The sequence below is a fragment of the Neovison vison genome, chromosome X (genome assembly GCF_020171115.1).
Source record: "Neovison vison isolate M4711 chromosome X, ASM_NN_V1, whole genome shotgun sequence".
Taxonomy (NCBI): domain Eukaryota; kingdom Metazoa; phylum Chordata; class Mammalia; order Carnivora; family Mustelidae; genus Neogale; species Neogale vison.
Window position 1 is genome coordinate 71,847,227 of NC_058105.1, and position 17,556 is coordinate 71,864,782.

Here is a 17,556-nt window from a genome sequence, read left to right on the forward strand (position 1 = left end):
CAGGCAAGTGTCCCTCCTCTGGATGGGCAGCCTGGCCCAGCTGTTTCCCCATTTAACAACCATGGATCCTTTTACCATCCAGTGTACCCTTCAGCAAGACCTCTGCTCCAATGAGAAGCCCCTTCACCAGTCTGTTCCTCCTTCAATGTCTCAGTCCCCAGCTAGCCTCCTTTCCAGTCTTATTTGAGCCCCCTACCTAAACCCTTGCCCAGAAACTAGTGACCTAGTTCCCAGTCAGCTTCCCTTCCCCTCCCTATGAAACCCACCCCAGCTGGGGCCACCTGCTACCAGAAACCCTTCACCAGCCTCTGCTCCCACCCCCAGCCTGGACCACTTCCCTTGCCAGGAATCCTCCTGTAGCCAGGCCCTCTTTTCCAGCTTGTGAACCCCTCTCAATCAAGGTCTCCTACCCTAGCCAGGTACCCTCCCCCACCCAATGCAGCTCACTCCAATAGAGTACCCTTCTCTTTTCTAGAGGCTTTCACCAACCTTTGCCCATGTCCCTGGTCAGGCCTCCTCTGCTCACCTGTGTGCTATACCCACTTTGGGTCCCCTCCTCTACCTAGGGGACCTTTACTGCCTATGCCCCGTTTATCAGCTTAGTCCCCTTCCTTGGCCTGTGCCTCCTTCCCCTGCCATGTCCCATTCTTCCTTCTAGGCTGAACCCATCCCCAACTTTCACCCTCCTTTCCAGACAGACACCCTTCTATATATTATGCCTTCCTTCTGGGCCTTGTCTCTTTTCCCCAGCCAGTGTTTTCAGTCCTATAAAAGGCCTTCTTCTTACATTGCACCCAATCCCTGGTTTTCTCAGGGGCCTTTTTGTCTTAGTCCACTGGCCATCCTAAACTTATCTGACACATACTTATACAGGTTAGCTATCTGGCAGGGTTTCCTGCTTTACATTTTGGGAACACCCTCCCACCTCCACCCCCCCCCCCCAAAAAAAGAAACATTGGCACTTCTTTCCATTCTGCAGTGTAGTGCTGGACTCACTGAGTTACTAGAAGTGGGAGTTCTTTTTCATGCATAGCAATGAGAACATCCTAAAACCAAATCATTTCAGGATGTTTTTCACAGAGTGAAACATCAGCTCTGGACAGCCTCTAGATAAAGTTCCCCCCTAAATCCTTTCTTGGGAAACACTCTACTCCAGGATGCCACCAGGCCAGTCTTCCTCTCCAAAGCCTTAACTGGTCCCCAATTCCTCTCCCTAAACCTCCAGGATTCCTTTGCTGAAGCAGATCCTGGGATACAAAGTTTGTACAAACTAAGTCAGCTACACAAAAATAGAGAACCAGGTATTTTAAAAACTTTTATTTTAAGAACAAGTTGCATAATATTTTTAAAACATTTTGAAATTATATATTTTGTTTTAGAACATTTGGCGTGTACGTTGGATTTTTAAATGAATGTAAATAATCTCACTGAAACACAGGCTCTAAAGATTTAAAAAATTTTAAATTGTTTATTGCTAATCATTTCATTTTTACTATTCTACTGGCAAACTCAAGATATCAATAAGTCTGTACTATCAACAAAAGTAGATTGCTCATTTTTTTTCCCTCATGCCAGTTGTAGATACAACAAAATGGATCAACTATTTTTAGGTCTTAAAATCTTTTAAAGTAGCTTCCTATCTCTAGGACTTGAGGCAAATATGCTAGGTTCAGATCTTTCACACTTTATACCACTTGTAGATGCAACAAACTGGATCAACTGCTTGAATAAAGTGTACCCTTTCATGTCTCACAGTGAAGAAAACTTACTAGTTTGGGTCTCACCCTTACAGAATGTTAGGCTGCCTATTAGGGTGTCTCTTTTCGCTTCCTACCAGTTGTAGACAAAATGAAATGAATCAACTACTTGAATAAATTCATAGCTCTTCCTAACTTTAATAAAGAAAATTAACTTGAGATCTTTCACATCTCAGAGTGAACCTTACCTATCAGTTTTTGTAAATTTAATTTCTATCTTTAGTTCGTACATTTAATTTCTGAGTTTAACAAATGCTCTTATGTAGACTTCAGCAAATCCTAAATAAGTAAAATTCATGGCGCACTACACAAATTTTATGAAAAAACAAAACTAAATACTAGAGAACCACTGTTCATAACTTGAGACATCTCCGGAACAGCCCAGCTGAAGCACAAAGCATCCCCCCCCAACCCCCTGCAAAGAGCGCGAAATACATTTGTTCCCAAAGAATAAGAGAAAGGCATTCACAAAGCATTGGGATCACAAAAACTCCAAATTTATCTAAAATCCAATGTATTTATAGGGACAATTCGAAGATTCCTAGCAAAACTTATTTCTCCCCAGTTAAGAATGTATCAAACCCAGTTTCCATTTTGATCTCAAAGGCATGTGCGGCGCGACCAATTCTCATCAGCGAGGGAGGCAAAGACCCTTCAGGGCAAGACACGGTGAAAATTTGGCTAACTTCCTCTCCTCAGATAGCACAGTACAGATCTTTCCCTGGTCCTGAATGTTCCCTGCGCCCGCCGCCAGCCCCCAAAGCAATGAATGAGTGAGAGAAGGGAATAAAACCGCCAGGTAGGAGAGCGCAGGCGTGCGGGGGTGGGGCCGTGGGTAGAGAAGCGTTGGGGTTGGGGGGTACGACTTTCAAGTAAAACAAAGCAAGAAAAAAACCAAGAAAACCGAAGGGGAAAAAAACAACACGGAGCCTACTGAGGAGGCGCAGCGGCAGCTTCAGCTCCAGCGGTGGCGGCGGCAGCAATGGCGACTACGACAGCGGCCGGCCTAGAAGAGCCGCGGGGCCGCGCCCCCGACAGCGCCGGCCTCGAGCGGCCTCACCGAATTGTAGTGCTCGCCGAGGTTGCAAGCGTAGCGCAGGTACACGAGGATGAGCGGCTTCCGGGTGTACTCCCCGCCGATGACGACAGCGGGCGAATCGGCCTGGATCACCTCGATGGGCGTCTGCAGGACGTGCGACAGGGCCCTCAGCTCGAGCTGGCCTCCCCACGAGGGGCTGCGCACGATGTCGTCGCAGTAGCTCAAGAAGTCTTCGTGGCTGTAGGCGTTGCCGGTGTCCGGGTCGCTGAAGAAGGGCAGGAAGTCGTCCACGTGCTTGCGCATGTAATCGGCGGTGCGTTTCCGCAGGCTCTCTACCGTCACCGAGAACACCAGCTGGTCTTGGATGGCGCGATACATGCAGTGGCCATCGGCCGGGATATCCTTCAGCTCCAGATTCTTGGATCCTAGGATGGCGGCGAGCTTCTCCTCCTCATCGCGGCGGAAGCTAGCCAGGTGCTCCATCTCGGCCTCGGTGATCCTCTCCTGGCGCTCTCTCTCAAGCGCCGCCCTTCTTTCGCGCCTTCTCTGTGCCCGGGACTGCCGGGGAGGCTGGTTCTCAAGATCCATCTTGGCTAGATCTTCCGTGACGGAGTCGAGGTTGCCGTTATCAGGAAAGCTCTCTCGGAACTTCTCCAGCTCCTGCTGGTGCTTCTGCTCCATCTCGGCTTCGAGGCGGGCCACGTCTAGGAGCAACTGCTTTCTTCTCTTTTTGTCGCTCTTGGGGACCGAGTTCTTCATGCCCTGGATACGGGCCTGCAGCTCTTTTTTCTCGCGGTGGTGGCGTCGTATTATCCGCTGTTGCTCACTCTGAGAATCTTCCATGACGTTTACCGGCAGGTGAGGATCGAAGATGGGTGGCAGCCGAAGTACGGGCTATGGTTGTGACTAACAACACAAATCCCGGAACAAGCCGCGAGTCCTCGGCCTCCCCTCGCCGCCGCTGCACTTGATTCACGTCACCAGGTGGTCGCTCTCACCCTACTCACGGTCCTCTGCCATTGGCCACTGGCTTTAATGGCTACGCCCCCTCGAAAGCTCCTGGCACTAGGATTGGCTTCTAGGAGACCCTAAATACACCCCCATTAGACCCCGTAGCAACGATTGCTTCCGGTTTTAGCCAGGTCTGAATCCCGCTCATAGAACCTGGACTTCGAATATTATATGTAGCATTCAGTCTTGGAGAACCATTCGTGGACTCAGTCCCTACTTCATTTCCAAATCTGAGCACAATACAGATGCTGGTCATGCCTGAGAATCACATAACAAATACTCTACCACCAGCTACGTGTGCTCTGACGGTGGACTTCCTTTTACTTCTAGTGTTCAGGATGCAATGAGACTTTCCTATTTTTCAGGTACCCAGACTCGTGAACCTTTACATTTCCTACTGTTCCTGGGAACAGAGTCCTTTCAGGTTAGGTCTCACACTAACTTAAATGTTAGATCTCAGTGTAAGAAGGCAACGCCACTCTTCTTAAACTCACTCATTGCAACTAAGCAGACGCTATGGCCTTTGCTGACAGAATGCAACTACCCTAAACTCTCCTCCTCCTGAGTTTCCCGGCTTCCAAAATGGGCTCCATAGGATACCCGTGAACCACAACAGCTGGCATTCGTTGAGCCAGTTCCGTCTGTTTATTTTGAATCTCTGAACGTTCTAAAACATAAAATATAAAATAAATACAAGCCCTAAGCTCTTCCAAATATGCTCCCATTCTGCCTCACTCTGCTCACCTGTATCTTAAATTCCCAAACAGGAAGGTCCTTGAGACACTCCCCCCACCAAAATACACACAGATATCTTTTTTTTTTTAAGATTTTATTTATTTATTTATTTGATAGACGGAGATCACAAGTAGTCAGAGAGGCAGGCAGGGAGAGAGGAGGAAGCAGGCTCCCAGCTGAGCAGAGAGCTGGATGCGGGGCTTGATCCCAGGACCCTGAGACCATGACTTGAGCCAAAGGCAGAGGCTTTAAACCACTGAGCGACCCAGGCACCCCGCACACACAGATATCTTATTACAAATGAGGAAAGTGGACATTTGTTCAATTTGTTGCATATCTTAAATTTAGCTCCTTTTATTTTTAAGTAGTAGTCCATGATATGGATACATTGTACTTTGTTTAGCCGCTCACCTGTTGAAGAACTTGGGGTTGTTCATGGTTTGGAGTTATTATGAATAAATTTGCTATAAACATTCTTATATAGGTTTTCATGTGAACAAAATTCTCCATTTCTCTGGGAAAAATGCCTAAGAGTGCAAATGCTGTGTCATATTATAAGTGTATTTTAATTTTTTGAGAAATGATTTTCCAGAGTGGCTGTACCATTGTGCAGTCCCACCAGCACTGTGTGAGGAATCCAGTTCTTCTTCATCCTCACCAGTATTTGGTGTTGTCATTATTTTTTATTTTAGTGATTCTAATTAATGTGAAGTGACATCTCACTGTGGTTTTAACTTGTATTTCCCTAGCGGCTAATCAGGTCCAATTTTGCATGTGTTCTCTTGCCATCTATGCCATATCCTCTTGGGTAAAATGTTTCTGTCATTTGCCCATTTTACAATTAGACTGTTTTTTTTTTTTTTTACAGTTGAGTTTTAAGAGTTCTTTATATATTATAGATAATAGTTCTTTGTTGGCTATGTGGCTTGCAAATATTTTCTCTCGCACCGTGACTTTATCTTTTCCATCTTTTCAGCTGGTGTTTCTCAGAGCAAACGTTTTAAATTCTGATGGAGTGCAATTTATTATTTTTTCTTCCTCTGGGTCATGATTTTGGTGTCAAGACTGTTTAGCTAACTCTAGATCCCAAAGATTTTGTCATGTCTTTTACTCAAAGATTTATAGCCTTAGGTTGTAAGTTACATCTGTGATCTATTTTGTGTAAAGTTTGAAGCTTAGGTCTTAGTTTATTCTTTTGCCTGTGGTTGTTCCATTGCTCCAGCATCATTTGTTGGAAAGGCTATACTTCTTCCATTGAATTGGTTTTTCACCTTTGTAAAAAACCACGTTTTGGTATATTGTATTTCCATTCTCATTTGTTCAATGTATTTTTTTGGATTCCCTTGAGACTCTTTGGCCTATGGGTTATTTAGGAGGGAATTATTCATTTCCAAGTGTTTGCAGATTTTCCTGTTATCTTTCTGGTTTTGATTTCAACTTTGATTCCTTTGCAGTTGGAGAACATACATATTTAAACACAATTCATTTAAATTTGTTGGGGTTTGGGGGCGCCTGACTGGCTCAGTGGGTGGAGTATATGACTCTTGATCTTGGGGTGATGAGTTCAAGCCCCATGTTGGGCATAGAGCTTACTTAAAAATTTTTTTTCTGGGGTTTGTTTCTGGCCCAGAATATGTTTTCTCTTGACATATTTTCCATGTGTACTGGAAAAGAACGACTATCCTTTTATGGTTGGGTGACATGTTCTATAAATGTTCTTCAGATCACATTGGTTGATAGTGTTGTTGATTTCTATATACTTCCTGACTTTCCGTCTAACTCTATTACCATTGAGAGAGGAATGTAGGAAGTCTCCAACAGTAATTGTGGCTTTTTCTATTTCTCTTTTCAGCTCTACCAGGTTTTGCTTCACATATTTTGCACCTCTGTTGCAAATTCTGCATACTTAGGATTGCTCTGTCTTTTTGATGGATTCTCTCCTTTAATCATTATGTAATTCCCCTGTCTTTGGCCCTCTCTTCTCTGCTCTAATGTCTATTTTATTTGGTATTAATATAACCACTACTTTTTCTTTATTACTGTTTGCATGATATATATTTTTCTAGCTTTTTATTCTCAACCTCCCAATTATTATTATACTTCAAGGAGTTTTTTGTACATAGCATGTAGTTGGGTCATGCTTTTTAATCCACTCTGCCAATCTCCATCTCTCAATTGGTGTATATAGGTCAGTTACATTTAAGGTAGTTTTTTTAAGGACTTGTTTTCTTTATTTTAGAGAGAGAGAGAGAGCGCGCATGTGCACACATGCAAGTGAGCAAGGGGAGGGGCAGAGGGAGAGGGAATCTAAGCAGACTCCTTCCTGAGTGCTGAGCCCCACACAGAGCCTTGTCTCTCAATCCTGAGATCACGATCTAATCTGAAATCAAGAGTCAAAGCTTAACTGACTGAGCCACCCAGGTGCCCCACATTTAAGGTATATATTAATATGTTAGCACTTAAGTCTGCCATTTTTTTCTGTTTTTTTTTTTCCTGTCTGTTTTCATTTCTGCTTTCTTTTTCCTGCCTTTGGGTTACTGGAACAGTTTTTAGAATTCAATTTTGATTTATCTATAATGTTTTTGTATAACTTTTTATTTTTTTAAGATTTTTATTTATTTATGACAGAAAGAGAGAGAGAGCAAGAGTCGGAACACAAGCACAGGGGGGGCTGGAGAGAGAGAGAAGCAGGCTCCTGGGACTCAATTCCAGGACACTGGGATCATGGCTTGAGCTAAAGGCAGATGCTTAATGACTGAGCCACCCAGACACCCCATATAACTTTTTAAATGGGTGCTCTGGGTACATTTGTGTGTATGTGTATTACCAAAAATCTATGATGTGGTCATTTTACCAGTTTTAATGAAGCTAGGAAATCTTATCTCCTTTTGCATTCCTTTACCCTTGCCCATTTATAACATAATCGCCTTCGATGTCCTCTGTAAATTTAGAACCACATTAATTTTCTAATTCTGGCCTCAACCTTTAAATGCTAGACAAATCAAGGGGAGAAGGAAAGTCTATTGTATTTGTGCATAGTTTTGCTTATCATGTTTTTACTTCCCAATTTTCTAAGATTTCTTCTTTTATATGTACTGTTTAGAAAACTTCAGTTAGCCATTCCCTCATGTAGGTCTCCTTGTGAGAAATGCTCTTAGTTTCCCTTTGTCTGAGAATGTCTTGATTTCCCTTTCATTCCTGAGGGATATTTTCACTGGAGATAGGGCTCTAGATTCACAATTCTTTTCTTTCAGCTTTTGAAAAATGTTGTGTCACTTTTTGTTGGTCTCCATGGTATCCAATTAGAAATTTTCTGTCTTTTGAATTGTTATTTCCTTACTGACAAACTGTTGTTTCTCTTTCTGCTTTGAAAGGTTTTTCTTTTCTTTTTTTTTTTTTGAAAGGTTTTCCTTTGTCTTTAGTTTTCAGATATTTGACTATGATGTATCTTGATGTGGATTTCCTCAGGTTTGCCTCATTTGGGTTTTATTCAGCTTCTCAAATCCTACATTTGTATCTCTTACCAAATTTGAAAATTTTTCAGCCATAATTTCTTTGAATACTTTTTCAGCCACACACTTTCTCCTCTTTAGGACAGGGACTTTAGATCCTTTGTCATTGTCCCACAGGTCCCTGATGCTCCTTTCATTTATTTATTTAGAAAGAGAGTGAGGGGGGGAGGGGGGAATGGAAGAGGGAGAGGGAGAGAATCTTAAGCAGGCTTCACTCCTAGCACAGAGCCCAACATGGGGCTTGATCTCACAACCCTGAAATCATGAACGGAGCCAAAATCAAGAGTCAAACACTTAACCAACTGAGTCACTCAGGCACCCCTAGAAACATTTTTTAAAATAGACTTTAGTTTTTAGGGCAGCAAAATTGAGCAGAAAGTAGACAGAGTTCCTGTATATTCCTTGCTTCCACACAGGTGCAGCTTCCTCTACTATCAACATCCTACACCAAAGTGGCACATTTGTGGTATAATTTTTAATTTTAATTTTTAATTTTTAAAAAAGATTTATGTATTTGAGAGAGAGAGAGAAAAGGAGAGAGAGGGAGGAGTGGAGGGAGAGAGAGAGAGGATCCTCAAGCAGATTCCCCGCTGAGTGTGGAGCCTGACATGGGGGCTCAATCTAAAGACCCTGAGATCATGACCTGAGCCAAAATCAAGAGCCTAACCAACTGAGCAACTCAGGTGCCCCTATTTTTTTTCAATTTTTAATTAAAAATTTTATTGAAATATAATTGACATTATATTGGATTCAAGTATGCAACATAGTGATTTGATATTTATATACATTACAAAATGATCACCATGATAAATCTTGTTACCATTTGTCACAATACATAGGTTTTACAGTATCACTGACTATATTCCCCATGCCATACCAGAATGGCACATTTGTTACAGTCAATTAACCTACACTGACACATTATTATTACCCGAGGTTCACAGCTTACTCTATTTTTAAGTAATCTCTACCCCTTATATGGGTAGCTTAATCTCTACCCACAATATGATCAAGAGTGTCATGCACTACTGACTGAGCCAGCCAGGTGCCCCTCACAGCTTCCTTTAGAGTTTTTTCTTGGTGTTGTACATTCTATGGCTTTGGAAACAAATATATTGACATGTATCCACCATTACATTATCACACAAGATAGTTTTGCTTCCTTAAAAATTCCTCTGTGCTAGGGCAAGGGGTGGTTCAGTCAGATGAACATCCAACTCCAGATTTCAGCTCAGGTCATGATCTCAGGGTCCTGAGATTAAGGACCCTTAAGATTAAGGTCCCCCTTAATTTAAAAAATTTTAAAGATTTTACTTATTTATTTGACAGAGATTGTGAGAGAGCACAAGCAGGGGGAGCAGAAGGCAGGGGGAGAGGGAGAAGCAGTCTCCCTGAGGAGAAGGGAACCAGATGTGGGGCTTGATCCCATGACCCTGGGATCATGACCTGTACTGCAGGCAGACACTTAACCCAGGTGACCCACCCCCTTTACAAGTCTTTGTCAGATAATTCTACTAGCTCTGTCATATCAGTTTGGCCATATGTCTATTGTCTTTTTTTTAAAATTTGGTTTGAGATCTTTCTGTTTTCTAAGTATTATTTGATGGAAACCTGCATATTTTGGGTATATGTCATGTTAATCTGAAACGCATTTATAGCATCTATTTTGGCTGCTCTCCTCTGACACTGCCACCATTTGGAAGGAGGAGTGTTGTATCATCACTGCAAATAGAAATAGAAGTCCAGGTACCTCGCTTGGCCTCCACTGATCCAAAGGGAAGCCCTTCATTACAGCTGGATGGGTCTGAGAGCCTCTGCTTCACAGGAAGCCTCCACTGATGGTTTTCTGACTGGGAAGGGTTGGAGTGCTGAATTACTGCTTCCTTTGTCATTACATCATCTGACCCACTTTATCTTCGGGCAGTGGTAAAAGTCCTAACTCTCTACTAGGTCTTCTCTGACCTAGTAGCTCAGGGGAAGTGAGGGGGTACTTCATTCCTGCCAAGTGGGGGTGGAATTCTAGGCTCTCCACATTGTTTCTACTAATGTATGTAGGTAGGTCTTGTTACTTGCCAGTGGCAATGAAAGTCCTTGCTCTGTACTTGGCCTTCTCTGATACCATGCCAGCAAGGGATAGGGTTGGGGTTTTTGGAACCTGTCATTACAACCTCATGAGTGTGGAAGTCTAAGCTCCACTTAGTCTTTGCTACTGGGGCTGGGGAGAGGGCCACAGTTTGTTCTCTGGTTTTGGTTGGAGTAGAGTGATTCTTGTCTAAACAATTTGTGTATTGCTAGGTTGATGTGTTCCTTATTCTTCTGCTAGAGAGAACAGACTTTGACTGAGGCTTTTTTTGGGGGGGGGGGCGGTCTCTGTAAACCTGGGTTGTTAGCTTCTTCATTGCCAATTCTGGGATCTAGGAGGTAAAAAGAAAATCCATGTCATTCCTCCCATGCTGAGAACCTAAGGGGTCTGCCTTCTTCTCTCCACCTTTCATAGTCTTCTTATGTTTGTTTTGTACAGAATGCCCAGGGTTTTTAGTTGTAGCAAGAGGAATAGGCAAAATATATCTATTCCATCTTCCCCCTTTTTATTTTAAATGAACAGAAATACTTCACACTCTCCTATACTGTCATTTTCATGATTCAAAGAAATTAAATACTGTGACTTAAAACACATCAAAACATGATAATTTTTTAGAGATTTTATTTATTTGACAGAGAGAGATCACAAGTAGGCAGAGAGGCAAGCAGAGAGAGAGAGAGAGAGAGGAGGAAGCAGGTTCCCTGCCGAGCAGAGAGCCCGATGTGGGACTCGATCCCAGGACCCTGAGATCATGACCTGAGCTGAAGGCAGAGGCTTAACCCACTGAGCCACTCAGGTGCCCCCAAAGCATTGATAATTTTAGAAAACCATTATGTTGATCCTGAAAGAGACATCTTTTAGACTCTGATAGCATGATAGTAATGGTCACGCAGAGTGTGCTTATTTGCTGCAATCAAGATTGCTTTTTCAGATTCTGCAGAGGGGATAACAGGTCCCTTTGAATGTCAAGCCCCATTGCATGGGTTTGTTTTTGTGGCCGGAACTGAAGAAAAACCAGCTTTGCAAATGTTGAGCTTTCTTATCCGTAGTTTGTGTAAGGAAACCATAGCTATTGTAATGGGAATGTGCCTTTTCCAGCTCTGCACTCTCTAGCTCTGCCCCATAACACCCTCCCCCACCTTCCCACAACACACAACCTCTCAGCTGGAGATTATGATTCAACTTCCAGGGCACATGCCACACATCTCCAGCAATGGATGGACTGCCGCTTTTCAGGCAGCTCTCTCTGAATGTCAGTTTTCACATTTGAGAAGGCAGGGAGTTCAAGGTTACCTTTTCCAATAATAAGCTCTGGGAATGGTGATGGGCCGTCTTGTCGAATAGCATATGCTTTGCCAGTTAGTAAGGTGGGAGGGGCAAGAGAATTAATGTCTATCTTGCAGGTGGCTTGTTATGATTAAATGTATGTGAAGGACCCAGCTCAGTGCCTGGCACCAAGAAAGATAAGAATAAACAGCAGTTTCTTCCCTCTACAGTACCTTAGTGCCTACCTCCCAGCTTCTGCTCCCCACTCCACTCTCTTACATCCTCCCCTTTCCACCTCACCACCTCCATTTCTCCTCCCCTCTAGAGGCCACCAGACATGGTAGTTTTCATAGTAATCAGCTTCTCCATTAGTTTGGAGTTTAATGGTCCCTTAGCGTCTGTCTGGACTGGGTTCCCAGCTCACATCAGAAGGAGCTTTCCAGTGAGCTCAAGAGCTGTTGAGAAATTGTCATACATAAGCCGTTATATTTAAGTTGTTACAATGATATTTCAGTGTAAAGAGAGAGGATGTAAAGAAATTATTTCATCTTGGGACGCCTGGGTGGCTCAGTCGGTTAAATGACTGCTTTTGACTCAGATCATGATCCTGGGGTCCTGGGATTGAGGTTGCATTGGGCTCCCCGCTCAGTGGGAAGCCTGCTTCTCCCTCTGACTCTACCCTTCCTCCCTGCTCATGCTCTTTCTCTCTCTCTCTGGCAAATAAATAAATAAGGTCTTTAAAAAAAAAAGAAATTATTTCATCCTGTCCAGGGCTCACAATTCCTGAAAATCTGGAGAATTACTCTGTCTCAAACACTTTCTGATGAAGGATTACTTCACTGGGCTGTAGGTGTTGGAATGTGTAAGGGATTTTGTGAGATTAGACAACAGGGAAGTTGTCATTGAGGGTTTTTTAACTCATCATCAAGGATTTGCTTTTTCTTCATCCTCCCACCTAGCCCTTAAGGATCAAAGGTCACATTGAGTTTCCTGTTGTGTTCATGCTTGATTTCTGTATTGACCCTTTTGTTCCTGACCTTGTTCTTACCCTTCACCTGCTTTGCTACCCTATTCATTCGTTTCGGTTGCCGTTCATCCATCCTACTATATGCCAGGCATTGTTCACTATGGATATAACAGTGAACAAAATAGACTAAGATCCCTAACCTCAAGGAGCTTGTGGTTGAGTAGGGAAAGACAGACATGAAAATAAGTAACTATACAATGACATGCAAAATTGAAGCTGAGCTTTTGGACAGAGGTTCACCGTCACTAGGGTTCTTGTCTTGCTTCTTCCTTTGTTCCTCCTCATTGATGGTTTATTTACTAGGAGTAGCTTCTCCTGTCTCCCTTCCACATCTGCTAAGAGATTGCATGAATACACATGGGAGAGTTTGAAACTCATTACTGTAGGTAGGGGTGAGTCGTCTGGGAGAAATGGGTGTGTGGGCTCACAAAGGCTGGGGCTATTTGGAAATAGGAAAGGTATCCATTGTGCAACCCTCTAAGGCATTAAAGAGTGGCTCTGGAACCTTCCAGCTTCATGAGTCTTGGCCTTGCCTGTCCTCCTTCATGAACCTCATGTTCCGGTTTCTTGGTCAGGCCTCTTATCTCCTGATCATTCTTAGTTTGCCAGATGAGAGAAAGGGAAAAGTGGCATGTAAGCCAGAGTACCTAAAAGCCTTGTCCAGCAAGCAGAAGAGATGGATGAGATGGGGATGAGTATGAGATATGTAGGAAAAATCCCCTAGCATAGCAGCAACACCTTTGAGAGAGTTTAACTAAACCGTTCAGTGCAAGGGATGGGGAGCTAACCTGATTTCCGGGGCAGCTGGGAAAGCAAAGGTTACACACAGACCTCCTGGACCAATGAGCTGGGTCTGGTCTGTGGATGTGGTGGACATGGTCTGGCTGTGACTGTCACAGTATGCCAACTGCTAACCATGTGATCCTGGGTTACTGGGCTGCCAAAATTAGCAAATAAAGGTCCGTGACTCAATTAAATCTGACTTCAGATAAACAATGAATAGTGTTGTAGTAGAAGTATGTCCCGTATGAGATTTGCCCTCCTGCATTTTATCTGGTAACCCTTCCTGGCTGAAGTGAGAACTGCTATGTAAGGGAAGGACTATTTTTTGTCTGTTTCCAGAGGTCTAGAATAGGACCAGTGGGGAGTTGGGCCAGGTTCTGAGAGCAGGAAGAAGGCTTTCATTGGCTGGGGACTAAGTGAAGGCTGTGGGGAGCCCTCCTTGGGTGACTTGGAATTAGGAACCTCAGAGAGCCCTTCCAGCTCTGATAATCTCTGAGTCTCAGGATCTCCAGGGATTTTGAGAGGATGGGGTGGGGGCATAATCGAGGGGGATAGGACTGAGGACTGGAAGCTCTCAAACAGTCTGGATTGTTTCCCACTTTGGTGTTAGGATGGTGGGACACAACCAGATATGTCAGCTGGGCACATGGCCTTCTGTGTGCCCATGGAGAAGGAGAGCTTCTAGAATATTCCAAATGTTCGCACTGTCATTGAGTCTGCTCTTGGGTTTATGACACCCTTTCTCCAAGGTAGCACTGCTTGGAGAGAAGTTCCTCTGAGGGCAGGCCCAGGTGAACTCTGGGCTCTCCTCAGTGCCCTGCCCTCCTCTCTCCACTTCTTTCAATCATTGTGACAGCAGCAACCTACCTGTGGACACCATTTTACCATTCATGAAAAAATTGTCCATCTATCACTTGTCTGGATTCTCACATTCTCACATTTACCTTTGAGGATATCAATCCCCAAAGATTTATCCAGGCTGAGCTTCCACCCGCTTGGGCATTTTGATAACAAATGTCAGAGTATGCCTACTGTGAGTGTCAGGAGCTGGCCATATGAAAACAGAGTACCATCTGGTTTCTGCCACTATCCCCCCCCACCCCTCCAAGAGCTCTCAGACCAGGTTGGGAGGGTGAGGAGCCAGCATTGGTGGACAGATGCATGAAGAGGCACAGGGATAACAAAACAAGTCCTCAGGGGGCCCTGGGTGGCTCAGTTGGTAAAGTGACTGCCTTTGGCTCAGGTCATGATCCCAGAGTCCTGGAATTGAGTCCTTCTTTGGACTCCTTGCTCCGCAGGGAGTCTGCATCTCCCTCTGACCTTCTCCCTCTCATGCTCTCTCTCTCAAATAAATAAATAAATAAATAAAATCTTAAAAAACCAACAACAACAATAAAACAAGTCCTTACGGCCAGGCTTGATGTGAAAGATGACTTTCTCAGGAGTGGCTCAGTAGAGGGGGTAGCCCACAAGCCTCCCCCAATCCCGACTCCCTGCCACTTCCCCCCCTCCTCACATTCTTCCTCTCCAGCAGGCAGCTCTTCCACTTTTCAAGCAGGCCACAGTCTCCACTTGCTACCATAGCACTGGCCCCCAGACATGTCCCTGGGCCCAAAACGGTTGGCCCGCATCCCATCCCAGCCAGGCAGAGGCAGTTTCTTCTTGGCAGGGAAGTGCAGATCCTTTCCGCTAACTCCCTAAGAGTCATGCAGAACCTTCCCCTCCCCCAGCGGCTCTTTGGTCAAATACTGTCTTTTGTGGAATTCCAACTGAAAGCAGATTAAAACAGAGCTGATGTGCTGTTTCCAGTCGGGTCTGGCAAGTCAAGTCCTCTGCTCCATCCCTGCTGTATTTGCCCCTGAAGCATGTCTCCAAAAGCCCAGGGTCAGGAGGACACATCTTAGAAACCAGCAACTAGCCTTGCTAGCCACCTTAGGGACTGCTGGTCTCACAGATACCCTCTCCCAAATGGTGGCCCGAACTAAGCTTCTAATTTGTTCCACCCACCCAGCAAGAAGTTGCTCTTTCTCCTATATTCCCCATCCCCACGATCCACTCAGGGAAGGAGTCAGAACCTTGACCATCCCCTGTAGCTCCTCTTTATCCTCACCTCCACACCAAATGCCCCAGCTGGATGATTTCTCATCTGTCAGGCCTTCTCTGTCCCTTGCCTCTCACCTGTGTTTAATGTTCATGGAGCTTTGTTCCCTAGGAGGGGATAGTCTCAGAAGGTCTCCCTAACAGGAACCTAAATAAAGAATAGGCTACTTCTATCTGAAACAGTAAAGTCAGTTTAATGAAGACAGAAATTTGGGCCAGTAGGCCTTTCTGGCGTGGGGAAAGTCCCAAGGAGCCAATCAACTTACTCTCTGTGGAGGCAGAGCTGGGACTGCAAGTCTGCGTTGGCGAAGAGAAACAGGTGGGCCTATGTGTCCGTCAGGGGAACATCCTGGATGCTGGGCCTTGATAGTCACCCTGTACCCTACAGTTGTCCTCATGTGGTATTTGGCATGAGTCACCATCCCTGCTCAGAAGCTAATCGTGCCTCCTCAGTGTCCACAAGATTAAGACCAAACTCCTCGTCCCCGTGTCCAGACTCTTTCCGAGATTGTCTCTGCTACCTTTGGCAGCCTCAATTCCCACTAGCCTCTTTGTAGAACCAATATTCCCACCAAGCAGGGGAGCTGCCCCCTAATACCCTCCATGTATTTCCCCAAAAACTGGATGGGACTAGGCTGGATGCAAGGAAGTTACCGAGGCCCAGGTGGGACCCATGGTGGGTGCTGACCAATGGGACTCCCCTGGAGAGGCACCTGCTTCAGAAGAAACACCCAGAATCCAGCCACTTCTCACCATCCTGATTGCCATCGATCTGGCCTGAGCCACCATCATCTGACCCATGGATGACTGTCCTAGTCCCTCAAAAGTCTCCTCCTTCTTCACTGGCCTTTTAAAACCATAAGGAAATCCTGTTTCTTTTCTTTCCTTTTTTTTTTTCTTCTTTCTTTCTTTCTATCTATCTTTCTTTCCTTCCTTCCTTCCTTCCTTCTTTCTTTTTTGAATCTGTCACTCAAAACCTCACATGGGCTCTCCCATTTCAATCAGAGTAAAAGGTCAATGCTGCAAACCATCTGGCCCTAGCAAGCTCTCTGGCCTCTCCTTCCTCCTCTTCTCTCCTCACCCAGCTGGAATCTTCTGTTCCTCAAAACCCGTAAGACACACCCCACCTGAGGGTGTGTGTACTGACTGTGCCCTCTATCTGGAACATTCTCAGTTCAGACATCCAAATGACTCACTTCCTCACCTCTTTCAAGCCTTTGCCCAAATGCCACCTTTTCCATGTGTGGCGTTCCCTTTTAAAACTGGGAGGCCTGCGATTCCTGCCTAATTCCTCCTCCACCCACACCGGCACTCCAGATCCTTCTCATTTTGCTCAAACTCTTTTCCTTTTCTCATAGCACTTACCACCTCATAACACACGATGTAATTAGTTAATTAATTGATTTCTATCATCTGTCTTTGCCCACTGGAGCATAAACTTTACCAAAGCATGATTTTTAAAAATATGTTTTGCTCACTGATCAGCTGCCTAGAACAGTCCCTGGCATATACTATGCTTTCCGTAATTATATGTTGCATCAGGAAACCCTTCCAGTCTTGCACAATTTCATCCACTTGGCTCACAGCACACACCTGGCTGGACTTAGATGAATTCATACTCATACCTCTCTAGAGCACACGGACACATGCTTGGAGATGCCACCTACTGGTGTGGATATATAATTGTAGGTTGATAGCTAGACATTTTCCCCTTTGAATATATATATATATATATATATATATATATACACACACACACACACACACACACATACAAAGGCCACATGTACACATGCACAGGCATAGACAAATCACATTTTTAAAATTAAGGGCTTTTTGCTTATTTGTTTGTCAGGGAGAGAGAGCGAGAGAGCGAGAACAAGCAGGGGGAGCAGCAGGCAGAGAAAGAGGGAGAAGCAGACTCCCTGCTGAGTGAAGAACCCGATGCAGGGCTTGATTCAAGGACTCTGGGATCATGACCTAAGCTGAAGGCAGATGCCTAAGCGACTGAGCCTCCCAGGTGTCCCTTAAATTAAGTTTTTAAGAAAAGATTTAATTTATTTATTTGACAGAGATCACAAGTAGGCAGAGAGGCTGGTGTGGGGGGGAGCAGGTCCCCTGCTGAGCAGAGAGCCCGATGCAGGGCTTGATCCCAGGACCCTGAGATCATGACCTGAGTCGAAGGCAGAGGCTTAACTCACTGAGCCACCCAGGTGCCCCTAAATTAAATTTTAATATTGACT

At 44.6% G+C, this 17,556-nt stretch overlaps 1 protein-coding gene across 1 annotated transcript; it reads right to left on the minus strand.

Moving 5' to 3' along the window:
- Window positions 1–2,763: 2,763 nt before the first annotated feature.
- Window positions 2,764–3,639, minus strand: OTUD6A (OTU deubiquitinase 6A). The gene has a single exon (XM_044235623.1). The coding sequence runs from the start codon at window positions 3,637–3,639 to the stop codon at window positions 2,764–2,766; it is 876 nt and encodes a 291-aa protein (XP_044091558.1).
- Between the last annotated feature and the right edge of the window lie 13,917 nt (window positions 3,640–17,556).

What these genes read in the sequence shown, in the direction of transcription:
- OTUD6A (XM_044235623.1), bottom strand. Translation starts at nt 3,639, where the DNA reads ATGGAAGATTCTCAGAGTGAGCAACAGCGGATAATACGACGCCACCAC.